The sequence below is a fragment of the Chaetodon trifascialis genome, chromosome 19, assembly GCF_039877785.1.
Source record: "Chaetodon trifascialis isolate fChaTrf1 chromosome 19, fChaTrf1.hap1, whole genome shotgun sequence".
Taxonomy (NCBI): domain Eukaryota; kingdom Metazoa; phylum Chordata; class Actinopteri; order Chaetodontiformes; family Chaetodontidae; genus Chaetodon; species Chaetodon trifascialis.
In genome coordinates this window covers 6798906-6820593 of record NC_092074.1, presented here as the reverse complement: position 1 = coordinate 6820593, position 21688 = coordinate 6798906, and the positions used below count along the sequence as shown (strand labels likewise).

General features: G+C 42.9%; 1 protein-coding gene across 1 annotated transcript in view; it reads right to left on the bottom strand.

Moving 5' to 3' along the window:
* The window catches only part of vsnl1a (visinin-like 1a), a 30115-nt gene that overhangs the window by 2995 nt on the left and 5432 nt on the right, over window positions 1-21688 (bottom strand). Inside the window, exons 2-3 of the mRNA XM_070986818.1 lie at window positions 19744-19910; window positions 387-602 (exon numbers count right to left, since the gene is read on the bottom strand). Of these exons, the coding sequence (XP_070842919.1) occupies window positions 387-602; window positions 19744-19905 (378 nt within the window). The 5' untranslated portion in view covers window positions 19906-19910. The remainder of the gene's footprint in view (window positions 1-386; window positions 603-19743; window positions 19911-21688) is intronic.

The window sequence follows — 21688 nt, the reverse complement described above, 5'->3', positions numbered from 1 at the left end:
GTATAACCTTTCACTAATTAGAAAAAAAATCCAAAGTGCCGCATCCTTGTGACTCAGCAGGTTAAAAAGCACACGAGACATGTGGCAACAGATCACTTGCTCGCCAACTGCAGCCACGTAACAAAGCAGGAGAACCTTAAAAATAAAGTTCGGCATTTTGGGAATTTGCTTTCTTGCCGAGAGTTAGATGAAAAGATCGATAGCTCTCTCATGTCATAACTAAACATGCTGCTAGCTGGGTTTTAACTATTCCTTTAAAAATGCTAAATTAAAACTTGCTGATAATTTCAACAAGGCTACTCAAAGATGCATCAAAAATATCAAGACTCCTAATTCTTTTAACTTGCTCGTCCCCCTAAAAGCATTATTATTCCTTGCTGTGATACCTCAATGATCTCCAGCATCTCCACCCGTGTGATCTTGCCGTCTCCATCCAGGTCGTACATGTTGAAGGCCCAGTTGAGTTTCTGCTCGAAGCTGCCTCGTGATGTGATGGACAGCGCGCAGATGAACTCTCTGAAGTCGATGGTGCCGTCGCCATTCTTGTCGAAGGTCCTGAAGGCGTGCTGGGCGAACTTGGACGCGTCGCCGTAAGGGAAGAACTGGAATGAAAGAAGAGGGAGCAGATTAGAAACATAAGTCTATCAAAGCTAGCTTTTCTTAATAATCCCTCCAGCAGTGATGCCTTGCTTTCACTCACAGTCTTAAGCTTGATCTCTCTGTGATGCAACCACCACCCAAAAGGAAACATCAATATTCAGCAAGAAACTGGTGTCAAAATACAGCACATTTTCCTTTACACCTGCAAAATATGCATGCAAATCGTGATGAAACGTGGCCCAAAGTGATTCATTGGGGATTAGAGCGTCATATTTCTGGTGATGCAGATCGTGGTTGAAAATGAATGAGGCCACCGGCACACTTTGCCAGATCAGGCTGTAGTTTGTGAAAAACGGGCAGATTAATGAAAACAGATGGTGTTATTTGGGAACATAATGATGCAAGATCTTTGCATTCAAAATCAATAGACCTTCATTACCTTCAGTAATTCAATGGACTTTGATTTCCTATTCTGATCCAATTTAATGGTGTACTACGCAGGACTTTCCCATAAACAATTCTGTATAAAGACTCATGCACTCATGCACTTATGACCCACTAGAATTATGTGGCAGTGACTGTATCTGCACAGACGACCTGTATTTTCCTATTTTGCTGTGTTTAGGATTTCTGGGCTGCAACTTTTTGGCAGTGGGTGTGTAGCCACCAACCAATGCGCTGATGAGGTTGGGACTTCATAAAAAGTTAATGACCAAGAAAAGACAGTAAGCAGCAAGTGGAGGCTATGAAAGCGGCGGACGCGGCGCTGAAAAAATGCAAATACAGTGAGTCCAACTGCCAAGCAGACAAAGCTTGTTCCAAAATGAGAATGGGGTTGGCTTTCACCTGCTGGCAAGCACTGAAGGAGAGGGTGGGGATGAAGAGCGACGCAGAGTTAGCCTGTTTTCTGTTGGACAGGTAGGTGACGGTGGTTAGCTTAGTTAGCTTGCCAGGTAAGTACGTGAGGTGGTTCACTGGGCTGTGTGTGTTCTGCCAGCAGTGGTCGCAGGCGGGGGTGGGGGCGGGGCACTTCAGGTGGCGCTGAGCAGAAATAGGTGCTAACAATTACATTGTGGACTTTATTGATTCCTGAAGGGAAGCTGTTTTTTCCTTCCTCTGCATGGCCCTCTACAGCAGCCAGGAGCCTTTTATCCACTCACGGAACCTTTCATGCACCGGATGCATCCTGACACATTCAACTTGAATATGGTTCTTCCAGTTACAGGACCTCCTCCCTCACAGCTTCACTTTGCAGTACTTTCTTGTTGTGTCTATATGCAGGTCTGAGGTGTCACAATATGGCATACCATGGGGCTAAATAAAGTCTCAGCTTTAAAGGGTCCTATGGCTCTTAGCAGCCTATTTTCTCACTGTGTTACTATGAAATTCAATTGAACTCATCAAATTTAATTTTGATCATTTGTAATCACTTTTGTGATTTGTAATTTGTTTTTGTTGTTTATGAACAAATACCTGCAAAACTAATGACATTCTCATCAGACTCAGCTGTACTTTGAGTTGAAGGCTAATTAGCAAATGCTAGCATGCTAACATGCTAATCTAAGATCGTGAACATGGTAAACATTATACCTGTTAAACGTCATGATTGTAAGTCATATTGAGCATGTTAGCTTGCTGACTAGCCACTAGCAAAGCTAAAGACTCCAAGTCTTGTTAAACTTACTTTTAATTCAAGTCAAATTCACAAGACCAAATTCATATTTTTCCAGAAAATCAAACATTTTCTATCCCAGGATATCCTGTGAACTGTGCTTGTTTTTAAGGTACAACTTCAGCTACAAAACCCATTTATCATATTTCAAGCAACGTTTAATGCAACAAGGATGAATATACGTAAACCTATTGGTTCCCAGCCTGACCACTTTAGCGCATTATTTGGTGATTCTTCTTTTTCAAGCAGCTCTCACCAAAGCCACCAGACTCCATTTACAGAAACCATTCCAACAATGACCACTAACTCCGGCTTGGTCGAAATAAGCTCTTAATTCAAGGAGTTCAATGTTAAAATATCAGGAAAAGAGTGAGAGGGAGGGCGGACATCGTAGAAGCAGCAGGCTAGGGGAAAGAAGAGTGGACCTAAAGTCACTGATCACTCAAAGTTAAAAAGCAAAGATCTCATAAAGCTTTCACAAACTTGGTGTGAGATTTCAGGTGGATTTTTTTGAGTGATTATGGTAGTGTGTCTTCAGCACTGCTCTGAGATAGACGCATTTCATTTACTGTTGAATGTGATAGTGATTACAGTACGCTTTCAGTGTGTCCCAATGGTGCACGCAAACAGCTGTATGTTTTAAGAAAGTTGTTGGCCTACATCTTTTTTAAAAATATATTTCAACATGTTCGTTAAGTTTTTTCCATTTTCTTATCATTTGTGTGGAAACAGGAAATTGCTGGATGTCAGATGGGTATTCCCCTTTCCCCAATACCAAATACTCCCTATACAAAATATTAGCTTTTGATGTGATTCTCCAAACCAGTATCAGGATTTAACAGGACAGCAGCACAGAAAATGGAGTAACACATCAAAATATTACATTTTCTGCACCCAGTTCTGTTTTGTGCAGTGATGTCAAAGTGTACAGCCCTATGACTCTACCATACAATTCACAAAATACTATGGATCAGCTCCAGTCCGAGCCATCACTGCGTAACTGCGCTACATGTACACAAGGTCGGAGGTTAATGCAGTAACTCTGTGGATGACCACTGAGCCCCTGTCTACTGTAGACCGTGAACCCTGTGGATAGCCGCGAGAAGCCGAGCGATTCATTAGATTCAACCTTCCACTTGACCTCTCTGGTAAACGCTCTCAGAGCCGATGGGTAATCTAAGCTGAGCGAGGCTGCTCTCTGAGGACTTGTGTTGCAGATGCAGCTTTCATCAAGGAAACACAACAAACTGGAAGAGATATTCCATTCCGTTTTATCATTTGAGAAAATGTCTTGCAATTTATTTTCTATGCATATAAACTATAAATTTGACATCTTTGCATAAAAGGAATGACTGAAAAAAATCAGTGAATGGCTCAGACATGGATCTATTATGTCATGTTGAATCAGCTCAGGAGAAATGAAGTACCTTTATCATTTTAATATTGAGTCTCAGCAAATGTCATCAGATCCCTGTGCTGACATGTGGACTAAAAGATGAGAATTAATGTACTTTTTCAGGAGGAAGTCAACTTTTACGAGTAAGAAAGGCTTCTAGAAAATGTTTAACTAACAACTGAAAGGAAAGAACAAGTTCTGAACGTAATATCATCATTTAAGTTGATATGATCACCCGATGTATCAGTATGTAACTCCTTTTTAGCTCTGTTTTTGGTCTCCACCAGCTCCAGAGTGAAATTTCATGTGCTGTAGCCTCTAAATGCTCCACTATATTCACCAGCTAGTTGCTACCTTTGTCTGTCTGCTGAGTGGTGCTCGACAGGTAGCCTGCAGTGACTTTTTAGAGCTTTTTTGCTGCATCTAGAAACGAAGTTGAGTATATTAATTCAGGTGATTATCTGTGGTGTCATCAGAGTGACCCCTTTCACATAACACATAGCCAGTCCATTGATTATTAATAAGAGGAGTTTGATTATAGCAGATTTAAACTCCAAAACTTTGAAAACAGCCGGGAGACAATCTACTGCATGTTTATGCAGCAAGCAAATCCGAGGCATGTGCACTTTTGTTTCAGATGGTATAAAACTGTTCTACACAGTGTCCTTGGCCATGTGCGGAGATACAGATTCAAATAAAAAGGCGAGGACACTGCCTTAGCCTCTCCAAAGAGTGACCGCCCCAGCACGAACAAACCGTCTGCAGTCACGACGGGGGGGAAGTCGAGGCCATGAATTCTAATGGGAGGGGAGAGAGTGCAGTGGAAGAGAGATAAAAAAAGAGAGGAGGGAGGAGGATAAATAAGACAGGGTTAGACGCCGAGAGTCAGCTCGGGTTGCAAAACTGCCCATCTGCAATAAGGTCCCACCCATGTAAATTCTGCTGCAGTAGCAAACTGATCTGACTGCAGCGAGAAGTTAACTGAGAGAAGAGATGGGGGGAAGACAGAGAGAGAGTCAGCGGCAACAAGGTGAGGAGAAGAATGAAAACAGGAAAGATGGACGAGACTAAAGCGAGTGTGACAGAGAAAGTGTTAGAGGGAGCGTGACAGCAGTGGAGTTTGCTCCCGCCCTCATCCAGGTCCCTATCTGCCCCCTCTCTAGAGAAGACTAATTTGAAGAAGGAAGCCCCCTCAGGACAGGTGGGGAGGTGGGGGTGTAAAAGCAGGGTGCTGACTGATGCTTTCTGCACAAATGCGACGTGGCTTCCTTCCCACGAGCGCTGCTTCCTGCCCCCGTATGGCCCTGCCTCGCCTCATCTGCCCAAGCACCCGAGGGACGGCAGGAGGCACGTGGACGGACAGGGCAATGTGGGAAGGAAGAGTTTCGAGGGGAGGGAGGGGGGTGAGAGGGAGGAGGAAAGGTGTCAGAAAAGTGATGCGGGAGAGATGCTGATGATGGGAGGGAGGGGGAGAGCAAGCCACTGCGGCTCCTCGACAATCTGGCAAGTTATGAAACACTTTGTTATGTAAAAACGGAGAGAGGAAAGGCGGAAAGTGGGGCAGGGTGATGAGACTGTGAAATTCCTCCATCTGAGTTCCTTTGGTTCCTTTTGTCTGTCTTTGTCACAGGCAGAAGCATCGTCAGATGTCAGAGCAATAGACAGCAACCGTCGAGGCTGAAAAACAAAACCTTCACTAGATGGCACACGATCACCACTTAACCAAACCCTGAAGCTGCAGTTTCCTCGCTTTTATAGCTATGGATATTAGGTTGTTAACATTTCCATTAAGTCTCATTCCTCTTCTGATTTGGCTCCAGTTTGCTGTTATGGCTGTTTGATATGGCTGTTTGGAGTCGGCCATCAAAGGACAGGCTGAATGCCAGGCGGACAGGCACAGCTGGCTTAATAAAGGCTAATGCTACCGTGTCTGTGTGTGTCAATGAGCGTGTGGCGAGGCCTACCCACCCAACCTCCATACACACACACAAACACACGCACGCACACACGACCCAAAACATGCCGCTGTTAAATGGAACATTAAAGCCTTCGTAATCAGCCTGCAAGCTGGCACTCATGCTGATCCAAAACCGCAAGAGAGGAAGCCAGAGAGGAGAGAGGAAACAAGGGAAGGTACGAAGAAGACAGAACAGGAAGGAGACAGGAGAGGAAAGGAAAAAGAGAAAGAGGGAAACAGAAAGACATTTCAGCAGTCACACTTAAATGAAGGCTGTTTCACACTAACAGAACAGTGACTGGCTGCAAGATCATAGCGCAGATAAATAATACAGCTCAAAACACAAAGTAGTGATTCAACATCAATCCTCAAACGAGGGGCTCATCAGTAACGAGCGACAAATGACTCGTGTTTGGTTTGAAAATAACTTCAGAATTAGGTAACAGCAGTGCTGGATCCAGATTTGTGTTTAGTTGGCCTGCCCGCGCTGCCAGCTCTGCAGATAACAGCTAAGCTGGACAGACATCTTGTAGCTTAAAAGCTTCCAGTGATGGGCTCGCAAGGGTCAGGATTTAGATGTGATCAGATTTATTTACTATATGTACATTCTGTTGCAGTTTGGGGAGCTGCAGACTGCATATAAATGGATTAATGGTTTCGGAGTACTTACAAAAAAGCAAAAAAAATGGTAAAAACAACAAAACAAAGGGAACTGAACCGAGGCCGCCTGCAGTAATCTGAGATCTGATAGATGCAGTTTAAGGGCATTTCTCCACCCACTGAGACCCCCTTATCATAAAGCAACAGGTGGCTGGTAAGGCAAGGTTTATGTCGAATAGTTCTCATTTTGATCAGCAGCCAAAAGCAGCCTCGCCTTACATCGGGGTCCACTTTCTAACTTTTTCCTGAGCTTTCAACCACATTTCACAGTCTTCCTGATGGAATGGCTGAATGTTGTTATTAGTAGGAGCACAGCAGGCTACTTTTTGGTAGCTTTGTTAGCTTAAAACTACTACGCAGTGAGGCATTTGTAAATGTAAATATTTCTAATAGCTATCACTGACAAAAATGACATGTCTTTTTTTTAGCTTTTGATTTTTCATTGATTCTAGCTTGATCAAATAACTTAACGTAATTAATCACACCTGACGAAGCCAATAGGCGGGAAAGAAAGCTGCAGACCTGCCAAAACACCCTATCCCAGAAGATGACCCATGGCTGATCATTCATACGCTCACTGTCACTATCCCACGATGCCCGTGCTGGAACGCTGCCACGGCGATAACATGCTCTGTACTGTGTACCTCTATTTTCCACTGATAGTGTCTGATTCTATCGTCCATATACAGTATATATACATACACATTCATACTTTTGAGAGCCTCAGAGCTCATTTGTACAATATAAAATATAATTTTTGACCATGGATGAACATCATTACACTGACCACCAAAACTCAACTGTCAGAGAAAAGAATAAAAGAGAATACAGTATATCATGACTTGAAGGTTTAAAGCCTATTGATATTTCCTCTCAGCTTTCATGAAGCTCACAAGGTCATCTCTCCTTGCTTGGGGATCCTAGAGACACTGCCTCTATTGTTATCAACAATGTGTAGCAGGTTTGTCATTGCTATTCATCTCGCCTGCATACAAACACAGGTTTCAGAGGTCACGTTGAGACTGTAATTTGCCCTTCAAAGCTTTGGACGTCTGTATTTTCCCGTTAGCCATACACTCAAAAGTGAGGCTTTAGCTTTTACTTGTTTCTTACGGTTTCTGTCACTCCACTGTGGCACCAGAGGGCTGTGTAAATAATGCCTTATGTTTCATGCATCCCTTTGCTAACATTGTCAGATGCAGTCAAGCCTATTTAGAGAAACACACAAGCAGAAGCATGGCTTGACAGCACTGGCTGTCACTGCATATGGCTGTTTGCATTGCAAAGCATCGCTTAGATGCTTCTTCACCGAGCAGAATTGAGAGAGAGAGGGAATACATGCATAATCCATTGCTGGGGTATTTACAGTGTGTGTGTGTGTGTGTGTGTGTGTGTGTGTGTGTGTGTGTGTGTGTGTGTGTGTGAGAGAGAGAGATGAAGTCTGTGTGCGCTCTTACATAAACCCTCAGTGACATGCCAGGCAGCAACAGAAACTTAGCCAGCGCACTGCTGTAGCTGCTACTGCTTCCAAGCCTCCAGGGTCTGCACAGATAGAAAACACACACACACACACACACACACACACACACACACACACACACACACACACACTCCCTCACCCTCCCTCTACTCAGTAAAATGCATTTTTAATCATCCCCTTGTTACTCTCAGATGGGTGTCTGCTGTGATATCAGTGTCATCAAAGGTAAACAAGTTCTAACAATAACTGCTGAAATAAGCATTTGACTTTGTTCTAAATCAGATTGTGGTTTCTCATGGCATGATGGCAGATTAGTGACTGACTTTCTTTATGAAAACAACGTGACTGTGTTTGGATGCACTGTAAACAGATACACCAGATGCCCCTCTGTTGTATTACTGACAAAGCAGCTGCTCAAGGAGCATTGGCTGGACTATTAAACAGTACTTGCTGTTACCACGGTAACCACGGGTGTCGCCAAATCAATCAGGACTGAAATCTTCAAAAATCAGCTTAACACTCAATCCAGTTTTTTAGAGTTAGTGACTGACATGTGCAGTCACTGTTAAAGTATCAACTGATAGTCCCAGTCTGCAGTGTTCAGGAGAATCGCTTTCCTTTTTTCAGATAAAATCCAGTAATTCTGTCATCTAGAGCCTCCCAAAAATGCATGAAAAATGATTACATCATTGTGTTCAGCCCACACACACCTCAGCCTGACATGTACTGTAAACACAGCAGTCAACTGTCAGCAACGTGGACAGTCAGTGGTGTCTATATGGAGACATTTTTGGAGTTTGTCAGGGGGGCATGTTCAACTAAAACGATGTGTTCAGCTTCTGTTTGAATTTTCTTAGCGAGACTCAAGGATACAATGTCTGCAGAATGGGAAGATCAGGAAAAATACTCCATATTCCCGACTTGATAGTGTTCATGCACTATTGGAAGCTGCCTGCCGCTCACAGCTAACCTTGTAGTCACAGTCCTATTAAGATAGCTGATTTATATTAGTATTAACTCTGGATTGCATTTTGATGGAACTGCTAGCAGTGGTGCATTTGGATCCAATATACCAATGGTTTTTAAGAAGAAGAAGAAGAAACGTACTTTATTTATCACGTCACACAAGTGAGTTACACTACACGCCATGCTTCTCGTGAAATTATATTTCCGCATTTGACCCATCCTCGGTCCGTCGTTCCTCCGCGGCAGACCAGGAGTGGTGGGCTGCCAGCTGCCAGCTGATGCTGGTGCCCGGGGACCCATCCTTTTTTCGTCACCATTGGTCAGGTGGTGATCTTCTTGCATGTTTTTAGTGGGGGTTATTACGGAGGAAACCCCGGGTGAACACGGGGAGAACATGCAAACTCCACACAGAAAGGCCCCTTTTTTCCTCGAGCAGCAGCACCGAAGGCATGGTGGAGGACACACCACCAGCGCCCACAGCGGGATTCGAACCTTCTAGCTGTGAGGCGACAGTGTCTGGTTCTTTTCACCAAGTGGGAGATTTTGCCTGTTTCAAAAATTCCTGGTATCTACAACTCTGAGTTACAAGTTGATGGCAGTTTTTCCCACTCAGCTACTCGTAATTACAGGTGGAAAAATATGACCTGAATGCAGCACGACTGAAGACACAAAGGTGCTACAAGGAGTCAAACGTGGCAGGCATCTATCTGAGCAGCAGTCAGACTGCATTAAGACACGTGCGACCTTTGTTTATGGTCAAGGTCTGTAAGATTGCTCTGGTCTTGAGGGATGAGCATTTGATTCAGTGAGAAAAATAGGATTTCAAGAAGAGGGGCCACGTGATTAAACCGAAAACGGCCAGTGATAAGTGTAACAAGTACTGGTTGTGTGTGTGTGTTGGAGGTGGGAAGCAGATATTGAAGAGTGGGAGTCCTCCTTTCTGACACCACATGCAACCCATACAGCAGATTGCCTAAAAGAATATATTATGAACGGTTGGCAAGACTTCCATTCTGCTGTCTATTATGCATGATTGAGCAGTCCAGGAATCAGCCTGATTCCTGGACTGCACACTGTCATTAAGCTTGTGATTTAAGAGGAATTTGCAGCAGACCTGTCTCTGACCCTGGTTTATCTGTGGTTACAAAACACCCATCTGGCAGCACTAACTCTGCATTAGGGGTGTAAATGACAGCACAACAGCAGATGGCACTATTGAGTGTGGAAATGTATATCATGCCTCAGGGGATGGTGAGGAGAATAGGTATTGGCATTGAGGAAAGAATGATTAGAGGAGGGAGAGCAGGGGAGGGCTGCAATGAGAGGTAAATACATCAAAATATATTCATAGCAGCATCCCAATCATCAACATATCAAGCCAGACCAGTGACTATCCATGGTGGTGCTGAAATAGGCTTAAAAAAGTTATTTATCACATATAAGAAGCACATAAAAATGTCATGTTCAGTGCCGTCCACCATTGCCATTTTTCTGCCTTTTTGATACCGACTCTGATCTAAATCAGAAAGAGAAAAGCAGCCAGGCAGGGCAGGAAGCAGAGCGTGACTCACTGCCAGGTTTGGCAGGTAGACCTGAGGGCTACCCTCTCCTCCTTGTGACGCAATTCAAAGCGAGGCAGAATATCAGAGAAAAAGTGAGGACGTGCTCGCTTTATCTTCACTTGCCAGCGGTGTGTCCAGAATGGCTCGTCTCTAAAGTGCTTGGCAAGATAAATCCACAGCAGCTTGTGCAGTTTGAAACCACCTTTTAAAAAGCGTGTAATCGGCCTGCAATCGGCAGCTGGGCCAAAAGACGGCACCAGAGAGGAAGGGAAGTAGAAGAAGAAAGGGGTCAGGAAAAAAGGGAAAAGTGAGCAACACAAAATCTCTTCCTTTCCCATTCTGTCCACATGTCTGCAGTATGGTTCATCGTTTATATTGTGCCTCCATTCACATGACTCATCGATCCTCCTCAGTTATTCTTCCTCAGCCTCATTGATCATTCATGGCTGCTCAATCGTCTGAATGTGTGTGCATGTGTAAGAAAAAACCTTGTACTTCTAAATCTGCATGCAAACATTCATGTGTTTCTCCTCCTCGCTGCCTCAACATTATTTCCATCTGAGCTAAAGCACCCGCAAGATGTCTACAGGGTTTATATCATCTTCCTCATATCTGAGTCCATTTATTAAAGTCAAGGATCTAAATTTAATGCAGAACCCTAAGCCTGAGGTCATTGCAAATACGTATAGATTGAGTTGCATTCTCATGGCTCAAGAGCCTAATTTGAGAGTACCTGCACAGCACAAACACACTGCTGTAAGTAATGAGCAGTGCTCTGAGTTTATTGTGCAGTTTAGCATTAAGATGAACAGCAAAAGCCTTTCTCTCTATCCACTTCTAACAGGTGCCAACACTTTGCCCACTCTGATGACTGAGCTTGCCTGAGGAGGGTTTCTCTTTTTTCTACACCTCATTTTAGATTTCTCATTTGTGAGGGCTTCAAGTAGGAGTGATTATGCTGAGGGTATTGAAACTTGTAGTACTTATTTAAACATGAGACAGGACCAGCACCAGAAGAGCAGATGCTTTTACAGTCCAAGAGCATGAAGGTGAAAATAAGAGTGGACCCAATGCAGAACCCTGAGGAACACCCAAATATAAGAGCCAGAGGTGTAGTAACTAGATTGAATAGCTTTATATATAAGCTTTATATATAAGCAGCCAAACGCAATAGGCAAGGGCTGATTAGTGCTTCTGATGAACATTTACATTTTTCAATTTAGTTTTATTTTTATTTGTGCTGAGCCATAAAAGAACAGATTGATATGCTCAATATGAAACTAGAATGAGCAGGCAGGTAGTTTAGCCTAGCATTAAGATTTGAAGCAGGGGGAAAACAGCTAGCCTGGCTCTGTCTAAAGTTTGTGAAATCTGCTGAGCAGCACCTCTATGTTTTATTCATTAATAAGTTATATTTCATTTCTTTAACCTTAACTGGAGTTTCTGGAAGTTGTTGGTTGGCCAAAAAAGCTGGTAAACTCAACTCAATGCCAGTAAACTCAACTCAACGCAAGCTTACGTTTACATTTGTACACGTTTGTGTACAGTTTAAACAAACAAGATTTAACTTGTTAATTTCTAATATTTAGCTGTAAATTAATATCAACTTTGGAGCTCGCCAGGCTGGCTGCTTTCCCTGTTTCTATTTTTTTGCAAACTCTTGGCAAGAAAGCCTGTAAGTGTATTCCCCAAAACGCCAAACTGCTCCTTCAGCTGTTAATATGTTGGGCTACTGATTAAAAATACAACAAACTCTTGGCTAGCCAGAAAGACAGAGAGACAAGGAGTTAACGGACAAAACATGAGCTGACAACAACAAATAAGAATGACTGAGAGTAAAAATTAGACAAAAAAAGATAAGGTGAGCAGGGCAGAAAGAAAGAAAGGGGAAGCCAGGCTCCTAACCTAATAATGCCCTACTCCAAAGCACTACAATCTGGGAAGAGGAGGGCCACTCCACTGATTAACAAGGCCCATTTTATTTACAGAGTACTTCAAGAAAAGATGACCTGACTCGACCTTGAGTGCATATTGAAATCCACACTGAGATACTGGCAGAATGTACTCTTAACTGCCACTACAGTGTATGCCAACATAATTAAGGTATCACTATACACCTTATCCTATTTTGAATGATTATGTAGCTTGTGTTGCTAAGAATATACAACTTATTTGTCATCATCTTTCCAATAGAAATGGAAAAAATTCTGACTAGTAATCATATTCCTGCTATTCCAGTTATTCCGGCTATTCTCTCCTTGTTTGTCTGCCTCCACATGAAGGTCAGAGGTCAGCCTGATAGGAATTCAGTGTCTTCCTGATGGGTGGATGTTTGCTGACGTGGTAGCTTGAACCCTCTTTAACCAGATGAAGGTCATTCTTACTGCTACAGGATTTTAAACGTGCACACTGAGACTAATAGCTCTCTGGCCTTTGGCCTTCACCATTCAACCATCATAAGAGATTTACTGTTAGAGAAGATGTGCTAATGGCTATACACAGCTCAATCTTGAAGGTTCCACGTGAGATGCTGCAAAGAGGCCAGAGAGCGGATGGCAGGTCAAAAGCAATTCATTCTTATAAATCCAACCATCTTGTTTCCCTCTCTCTGCCTCTGTGCATCCATGTGTCTTCCTCTCTGCCTCTCTAAGTGTATTTATGTGTCAGTTGTCTCCATTACAGCTCATTTCGGATGCATCTCGTCTGCAAACACTGACACACACTCTCAGCAATTAACACCAATTTTCTGTTCTGAAAGACTGGAGAAAAAATTTGCGGTGGAAAAAACAGTGTTTGTCTTTGTGAAAATTACAGTCTGCTAATTCAGTGTCAGATTTCCCCCCTCTGCGCTTTCCAAACATTGTAAAGGACTCACTATCATAACGAGTGAGTCATTTTGTCCAGAGTTTATCATTACCATTCATGTGACTCTAATTTTCTGAGCTCTAAACAAAGAGTCTATATTTGAGCAGAGTGTAGCTCATAAGAAGAAGTCTTTTCAAGTGAGCACAAACTGTTTCATGCTGTTAAACCCCATACACAGAGTTTCTCTGAGTGTGTGCCTGTGTTGTGACAGCGATGGAGAATGGCGTGAGAGCTTCCGAGATGGCAAAGGCTATTTTTGGTGTATGGCAGCCACAAGCCCACTTGGAGACAGAGGAAGGGAGGAGAGAGAGGAAAAGGGTAACGAGAGGGAGAAAGAGTGCGAGGGATGAGAGAGCAGCTTAGAAAGAGGAGGAGGAACATATCGAGAGAGAAGAGGGAGAGAGAGATGTTATGCAATATTATGATGAGGGCTACATGTAAGCTTTGCGGTGCACCACCAGCAGCCCTGTTGGGTCGCCACTTTTTGGTGTGAAGGAACACCACATGATTTTTTCAATGTTTGTCCAGTTGAAGCTTTTAATCAAATTGTTGGAGTTATTAGCGTTTATAGACTTTTTTGTATCATGACTGGTGGGATGTAGAGAGGCCTGCAAATATGGATCAAAACGAGCTTGAGTTTTTCAAATTGTGTACTGCTAATAGTAATGAAGCATCAAGTCAGTATTGTAGATGGGAAATTCTCTCACAACTTTGTGATCCACGTCTTTAAATCTTTAAAACTTTTCCCTGCCTAGCCTTGTATATTTGGAATATAGCAGAACACCCATTATGCCGTGATTATATTATGGTATTGTTGTATTGTTTCACAAAATTCTATTTACTGAATATGTTGCTGGATAAGAAGCTAAAATTGGAGCTGATAAACAGCCAGAAACAGTGTCACAGTATTTTTCAACAGTAAAATATGTGTATCTTGGTGACATTCGTAACTCAGTTTCATAAATCACAATGTTCCTCTGTAGCCTTTATAATCTGTAATGCAACCCTCAAATATCAAGTGCCGGCCTGATGTAATGAATAACAGTGGAAGACAGCCGGATTAAGTTTTGTTTGAGCTTTGTGAAAATATCACAATATCATATTACTGTGATATTGATTTCAACCATATTGCCTGTTGTCTAAACTGTGGTTGTATGGGAGTCAATCTGTAACTCTCTCTATATCAGCTTTACTGTTTCTCTCACCCCTCAAAAGTATTAGGATTTTCCTAATAACTCCTCCTGGAAAAAGGTGTTCTTTCACAGCTGATCTTCCCTGTCAATCTAACGTTGTGTCTCCATCTCTTCTGCGGGTCTTTTGTCTCCTGTGATCAGGCGGCATATGTTTCCTCACAGAAAAGAAACAGGCTGTTGGCCAGATGATGTCAGTGTCCGTCTGTCGCTTCATTTACCTTCCTATCATTCTGCACGGCGAGCTGTCTGTCTGTCTGTCTGTCTGTCTGTCTGTCTGTCTGTCTGTCTGTCTGTCTGTCTGTCTGTCTGTCTGTCTGTCTGTCTGTCTGTCTGTCTGGGGAGGCAACGGGGACTCTCACAGCCAGCACTGCAGAATGGTCAGTGGTGCAGACACACACACACACACACACACACACACACATGCACACACACACACACACACATGCACACACACACACACACACACACACACACACACACACACACACACACACACACACACACACACACATACACACACACACACACATACACACACACACACACACACACACACACACACACACACACACAGATGCTGACCTGAATGTAGATGTACTGTATGGATGGATTCTGCTCTGTTGCATCTCGCTTGCATGGCCTCAAGGCTTTTGCTGTTAACGGGTGTGCAGAGTGTGTGCTGTCTGTGTGTGTGTGTGTGTTTGTGTGGGCCGGCATCAAAACAACGCATCCGATCTACAACAAAGCCCTCTCTCCCCTTCATATCGCTTTTCATCTAAAGCGACAAACCAGGAGTTCAGTGTTCATATTTTTCATTTCCAACCTCATGTACGAGGGTGCTAAACTGCCATAACTGAATTCTACAAAGCAGCAAAATCCAATTTCTCAAACACTGTTGCACCGCTCTAACCTGCAGCCACAAGCTCAAAATACAAAGCTGAAATATCAAAGTGGTGTCTGTTGTTTCCTGTATTTCCATGCAGGTGTTCTCCATAGAGACAACAACAGAGCGATATGAGCAGAAGAGATGGGAAGTTGCTCTGTAGCACAAACCATAATGAAGTCCATTATACTGACATCCACCGTATCTCATCACATAACATCAACAGAACAGCAGCTGGCAGGAGACCAGCAACACTGATGCTCACTTCATGTTGCCGTCAGCCAACACACGAACATGCCGTACAGGCAGACACAAAACATATGCAACAGGGTTTCAACTATAGCAGTTCAGTATGGATCGCTGTTAAATGTATGCATGTGTGTTTGTGCATCTCTCCTTGTGGCTGCTGTCTCTGCATGCATCAAGCGCGAGAAAGAAAAAAAAAAAACTAGAGTGACAAAATCTATCACCTTAACATCTCAGGGAGTGTCGTTATCCTGTTACAAATGGCTCCCACAGCGGCTGGCGTGTCAGGGATGAGAAATTTCACACGCTGTGGCATGCAAGCGCTTGAGTGTGAATTGTCACGGAGGCCTCTCTTCCATTTTTACATCGCTGTCTGGCATCGGCGATGCTGCTAAGAGTGGAAATCCACCAGGAAGGAAAAACCTGCAGGGGGTCACTTGAATGATCCGCCGTAGTTTGACCAGGATTTATGAACAGTGACACTTTGGTCGGAAAATGAAAAACATGAGAGACAAGGCGTGATCACGCCAAACGTGCAGGTGGGTACTGAGAGTGTGAAGTGATTGAACATTGTCTTTTTCTAACCTCGGTAAGCTAAAATGAACACGGAGAGTGTGAAAGCTCAGCTCAGTGTCAGTGGAGATTTCTTCATGACATTACACACTGGTGCCAAAGCAAATTAGTCCATTAATCAGTCTGTCAATTGGGAGAAAATTTGAGAATTCATCTAATCCATTTCTACTCAGAGAAGGCTAAATCTATCTATTCAGCCTCATCACCACAGTGAGAGATTACTAATTACTTAAACGCTAAACATGCATTTAAATAAGCTATATCGTTTTGTGTTTGAATTACTTCTGATTTCACACTCTTCATTTCTTCATCCTTTCAGCCGTACGTCTGAACCCAGCAACTGATCAGGATGGATTCTTAAACTATAATCAATCTGACCATTTGAAAGAACTGAGATTCATTACTTTTAATGAGTTCTTTTATAATGATATGCAGAGTAATTCATGACCCTGAAGTTCTGATTGAATGGAACCGTAAGAAGTGACAATACTGCTTAGGTACACACAGAGATACTGCAGCCTCTCTGCTCCACCACAGCATCAACTATGAAGATCACAGACCGCCCTGAGATACGCACACCTATTATTTCCAGCCGACATGCTCCACCTGCTTTCTCTCCCTTTCTTTCTTTCTTTCTTTCTCTCTTCCCGTTCTTTCATTCCTTATCACTTTTTCTTCCCCGCTTTCCCTTTTCTCTTGAAAAGATGATTACCTGCACAAAGGCACTGGGGATTAAAGGAGTGCGAGATGGAGCACAGAAGGGAAAAAAGAAAGAAGACACCAGAGAGCGGCAAGTCAACCTAAACAGCACATTAAGTCCTGGCAGGCAGCCGAGTGGAGGTAACACTGCATTTAAAGTCCTGCTGCTGCTGCTGCTGCTGCTGCTGCTGCTGCTGCTGCTGCTGCTGCTGCTGCTGGTTGGGGAGGGGGCTTCTTGACAGTTGTCACAGGTGCAGATCTGTGTGAATGTGAGGAGATCTGAACAGAGCGGGGACGAGCGCAGGAGCGCACGGAAATAAAGTTCTCGGTGCACAGGTGTAAGTCGAAGCCAGTCTATCTCATGCATGCATGCACAGCGAGGACACACACATACACACACACACACACACACACACACACACACACACACACACACACACACACACACACACACACACACACATATTCCCGTTCATTTCTCATGACTCCACTCGAGCTAATGACTAATAAATAATGTATACACACTTTGCTTCACTTGCTTACTTTTCTCATCTCTGCCCGTCTCTGTTTCTCGCTTTCAACCGACGCAAAAACACACTGTACTGTCTCACTCTCCCTCCCACTAAACATATGACCCCCCCACCACACACACATTTCCAGACACACACGCAGAGTCACTCTTCACAGGAACAATCTGTCCCGTTAATGTGAGGTCACAGCAGACCGTTTTTCCACTTATCAGCCCTCTGGATTTAAATAAAGCCTTATCACTGATACACTGTTGCCTAGAAACACAATAGGATGCATCAATAATAGGATTTACCCAGAAGCCTACAAGACCCCTTTAGATCTGAGCTGTGTTGCCCCCTTTGTGCGGCTGCAGATTTTCCTGCCACTGTTGCTTGTGAGCCGTCGTATTGTGCCATAAAGAGATTTTAAGGGATATTCCACCCCATTTTTTTGTGTTTTTATCCCTCTGTCAGAGCTGCCAAATCTTTCTCTTTTCCCAGGAGACCAGGTTATTTTTGTAGTTCAATTTTAAAAGGATTTGGATGCTTTTCAGTCCGTTTTAATGGGACAAATTGGTCCAAATGGAAAAACGGCATTCCCGGTGGTGACAGATGTGCTTTGCTCTGATTTTTTTTAAAAACCTGGCAGCCATATCTTCACTTACCTATGATTGTTTCAGCTTTTTTTTTTTTTTTTTACTTTCTCTCCTGGTCTCAGCTGATGTTTGAGCTCCGATGGCATTTAGAGGAAGTGCACCAGACCTGGCTTATGTAACAGCAGCCCCCTCTGGTTGTGAGGCATGTTCTGGCACCGGTGATAAAAGATTAAGGCCTCTTCTAACACGAGCAGCTCTCTACATGAAAACTCTTAGGAAGTTAAAGAATTCAGTAAAAGAGGACACAAGAAGCCTGATGTAGCAGCAAAGCGGGGACATGCATGGCTCGCTTTGAGGCAGGAAAGCTAATACAAAAATCCATTTTTGTATTAGCAGCAGACAGCCCTATCAGTTATAGTAGTAATCGCACTCATTTTAATGGTGGATATTTGTTGAAGTATATCATTTATAGCCACTTACTGTGTTATTTGATCAAAAATTTCTCTCTCATTATGAGCTCACTGTTTCTATGAATGTGTTCTGTTTCATAAGACTAAATGAATTAATCATGGAATAAATTTACACTCTTCTGTCAGATGTAATGAGATACGTTAGGCTACATATTAACATGAGAAGATAATCATCTGAGCGCCTCAGATATCGGCCCGTCTGCTGGTTTTCTGCCCAGATACAGGAGCGGCGAATGGGAACATGGCAGGGTGCCTGCTAAAATCTTGCAGGGTTTATAATGGGAAAGCACTTTCCCTCAGTGGTTTTGTGGTGATTCAGAATGTGTTCATGTGACCGCAAAGCAACCCTGTTAACATCATGTGTAGTAAAACCCATTGACAATGCATTTGTTGATCTTTTTTAAATTAATACACAGCTCATAATTTACACTATGCCTCTGCTAGTGATGCTACGATACTGTTGCTGCTGTTGCATCATATGCTCGTAATTCCACAACTAAAAGTGTTACTGCCATTGTGATTATTACTCTGCTTACAAATACTGAGTATATATGCTAAAAGGAAACGTGAATGGTATGACATCTATGAAAAACTGTAGTCCGTACAGACTCTGCTTGGCCAATTTTCTTTTTACATTCTGTTCAGTTACAGCATCACCTATATTTTACTATAATCATTTAAAGAAACACTGATCAATACTTGTATATTAATATGACACACAACGCTACACTTAAGACATGGTTATTTGATCCACTGTTAATACAAAAACTTTGATTAGTGTTGCTTTAAATTCAGGTTAGTGTATCGTGTTTATGGTAAAATATTGATATAGCTGAACTGAATGTAGAAAAGAAAAAACTGTCAGGCCATCGCGTTCATCAACATTATTTTATGTTCAGAGCAAACAGTAGATGGATTAATCTAGCTAGTTACTTAGTTAGCTCCAAATGCACATTTTTATAGATGCCTTTATAGTAACGTCTTGAAAAAGAAACCAGTTACTTGTAATGAATACAATACAAAAAATTGAGCTTTCTGTCAGACATTGACTCAACCTCCATCAGACTATGTTAATATAATGTTAGCATAATGAGCTCAGCAGCATTCTGCGCTCTTTCTTTCTGCTCTGGGGCCACTTTCTCCTGCTCTCCTCTGCTGAACTCCAACAAACTTGGCTCTGTTCTTTCAAACTACTCTCTGCTTTATTTTATTCATACTGCACTATTTTTTCTTCTGCTATAACCCATTCAACCCCATTGTGAGCTGTTAAACATTTACTGCTTTATTGAACTCCGGTCGGATCTACTCAGAGGCGTGTGCTCTGTGTGCTGTGCTTCTGTGTTTGTGAGTGCTGAAGCATACTGTGTGTTGTATGTGTGTAATCCATCAACTGAAAGCGAGTCAGTGGAGTCTCACCTTGACATAGAGCTGCTGGAACTCCTCCAGGTTGAGGCGGCCGGTGGGGCAGTCCTTCAGGAAACCCTTGTACCACTGCTTCAGCTCATGTTCGTTAAACTCTGTGTTCTTCACCAGGTCCTCCATCACTTCAGGGGTCAGCTTGCTGTTCTGTTTCCCCATTTTGCCTGCAAAAAGACACAAACACACACATTCACACACACACACACATACACACACACACGAATTAAACTCCTTTCACTTAATACAGAACTCAAAGAAATGCCCTATATAGAGAACATTTTATGAACCTGTAGGTCTGAAGGCCGTTTGGAGTGATTTATCGAGGCTGAAAACAGAGATTTTTACAGAACAAAGCAACCTTTTCCTTTGCGATGATAAACTGTGTGGAATGATGAATTGATCACAGTCACTGTAGGGTTTCATCACACCCTGTTAAATCAGTAAAACCCTGCTTTCTCCATGAACAACATTTATTTTAGCCTCAGCCTATTAAAATGCTATTTTTTCAAAAGGTTTTTAGCTGTTTACTGTCCACGTGGAGAGCATCTCACTGAGACTCTTTGGATTTTGAAGAGGGTAATAATGACATCTTAAAGTAGTGGTCTACTGTGACTTTCTAGAGAAACTCAAGTGTGTTTTGGTGCTTAATGTCCCTTCATTTCTCCACTCAAGCAGTCTGCATACAGCTGCCTCTGCGGATGTATCTGCACAGCGCCGATGCTGCCACTTTATGGCCTTGATTAGTCCATTAACCAACCCATAATTATCATAATTTGCAAAAGATGGTTAGAGCTTTGGAACATTTCTACTCTCTGCTGAGATGTTTTATTAGACCTCCTTAACTTGAAAAGACCAAGAGAGATACGAGGCAGCATCAGTGTGTGTGGTGCCAGTGTGTCTCGGAGTGCCCAGTGGTGAGGAAAGGAGGCTCAGGCAAGCATCCAAGAGGTGCTGCAGTCGTATGCAGTGCACTGTACACTGAGGCGCGCTATGCTGTACTGGTTTTTGCAAAGTTCCATTTAAAGTGTGAGTCTTCAAAGTGACCATTTTTCAAAAGCATGCCGTGTGTTTTGAGATTGATTTTGCACCACGTTGCTCCACGTTTCTCCTGGCTTCCATATATTTCAATATGCTGTGAAAACCAACAATGCAGTGAGTGGAAGCTCACTTAGGACATAATGCATCACTTTGCTGCCTTCATCCCCCTTCAACTCTGACGTTGGCTGACAAACACCAAACGCCTTTTGACTGTAAGAAATGACTTACTTTTTTCAAAGTGCTCGTGTTTTCTGCTTGTTCATTTTCAGGGCTTGACTGTGTCACAACACAGCTCGGAAATGTACCGCATTTCAGGAGCCAACTGCCACACCCTACATGCCAGATTGTGTTGAACACACCACCAAGGCAGATTTCAAAATGGTCCCTGCTCACAACTACATTATTTACAGAAAGGTCATCTGCAATAGATTTTGTTAAGAGAGTCACTGCGAGTTTATGTTCATACTGAAGTGAAATAAATCAATAGTTCACTGAAGGGTAAGGTGTGACATCAAAATAAAAAAATAGCTTTATGTTAGCTTAGCATAAAGACTGGAAACAGGGGGAAACGGCTAGTCTGGCTCTTCCCAACAATAAAAACCAGATAATAGAAACAACAATTGGTGGTTTGACAGAGCGCTGAGCTAAGTGGCTGCTGGCAATACCTCCATATTTAATGTAGAGACGTGAGAGTGGCATCAATCTTTTGTGACTCTCGGCAGAATAATTTGTTTGAGCCTTTATCTGGATTGAATTGGGCAGGGAGAAGGGTTTGTATTTCTTATTATGACAGAGAGCATGTCTTCTTTCATACAGGCCCCAGTATACACAGGGGTCGAATTATTTGACAGAGTTGTGAAATGGAGGATTGAAGTGTGTGTGTGCACACGTGTGTGTGCACACG